This window comes from Nestor notabilis, unplaced genomic scaffold (assembly GCF_000696875.1).
Source record: "Nestor notabilis isolate BGI_N333 unplaced genomic scaffold, ASM69687v1 scaffold21899, whole genome shotgun sequence".
Classification (NCBI taxonomy): Eukaryota; Metazoa; Chordata; class Aves; order Psittaciformes; family Psittacidae; genus Nestor; species Nestor notabilis.
Genome location: NW_009943527.1, coordinates 1647 through 1889, shown reverse-complemented (window position 1 = coordinate 1889; position 243 = coordinate 1647). Strand labels below are relative to the sequence as shown.

Sequence of the window (243 nt, the reverse complement as noted above, 5' to 3'; positions counted from 1 at the left end):
CTCTTCTCGAAGGCTGCCTTCCTCAGCGGTGCCCTTGGAGCCGGCTCATCCACCGGTGGCAAGAGAGATGGGTCCTTGCTCCAGCTGCTGCCACGGGCAAGAGAAGCCTTTTTGGAGAGTGAGAGGTCACCAATGCCCGTGATCACCTCCTCGTCTGCACCCACCCGTGTGTCATCCTGGTATGTGGAGGCTGCTAGCACTGAGGGTGCCACCAGACCCCATGGCTCTGGGCCCCGCCCCTTG

At 62.6% G+C, this 243-nt stretch overlaps 1 protein-coding gene across 1 annotated transcript in view; it reads right to left on the bottom strand.

The window, feature by feature from the left end:
* Positions 1-5: 5 nt before the first annotated feature.
* The window catches only part of LOC104411543 (ankyrin repeat domain-containing protein 34C-like), a gene marked incomplete at both ends in the record, with an annotated part of 835 nt that continues 597 nt past the window's right edge, over positions 6-243 (bottom strand). The window contains one exon of the mRNA XM_010021987.1: positions 6-239. Coding sequence (XP_010020289.1) covers positions 6-239 — 234 coding nt within the window. The remainder of the gene's footprint in view (positions 240-243) is intronic.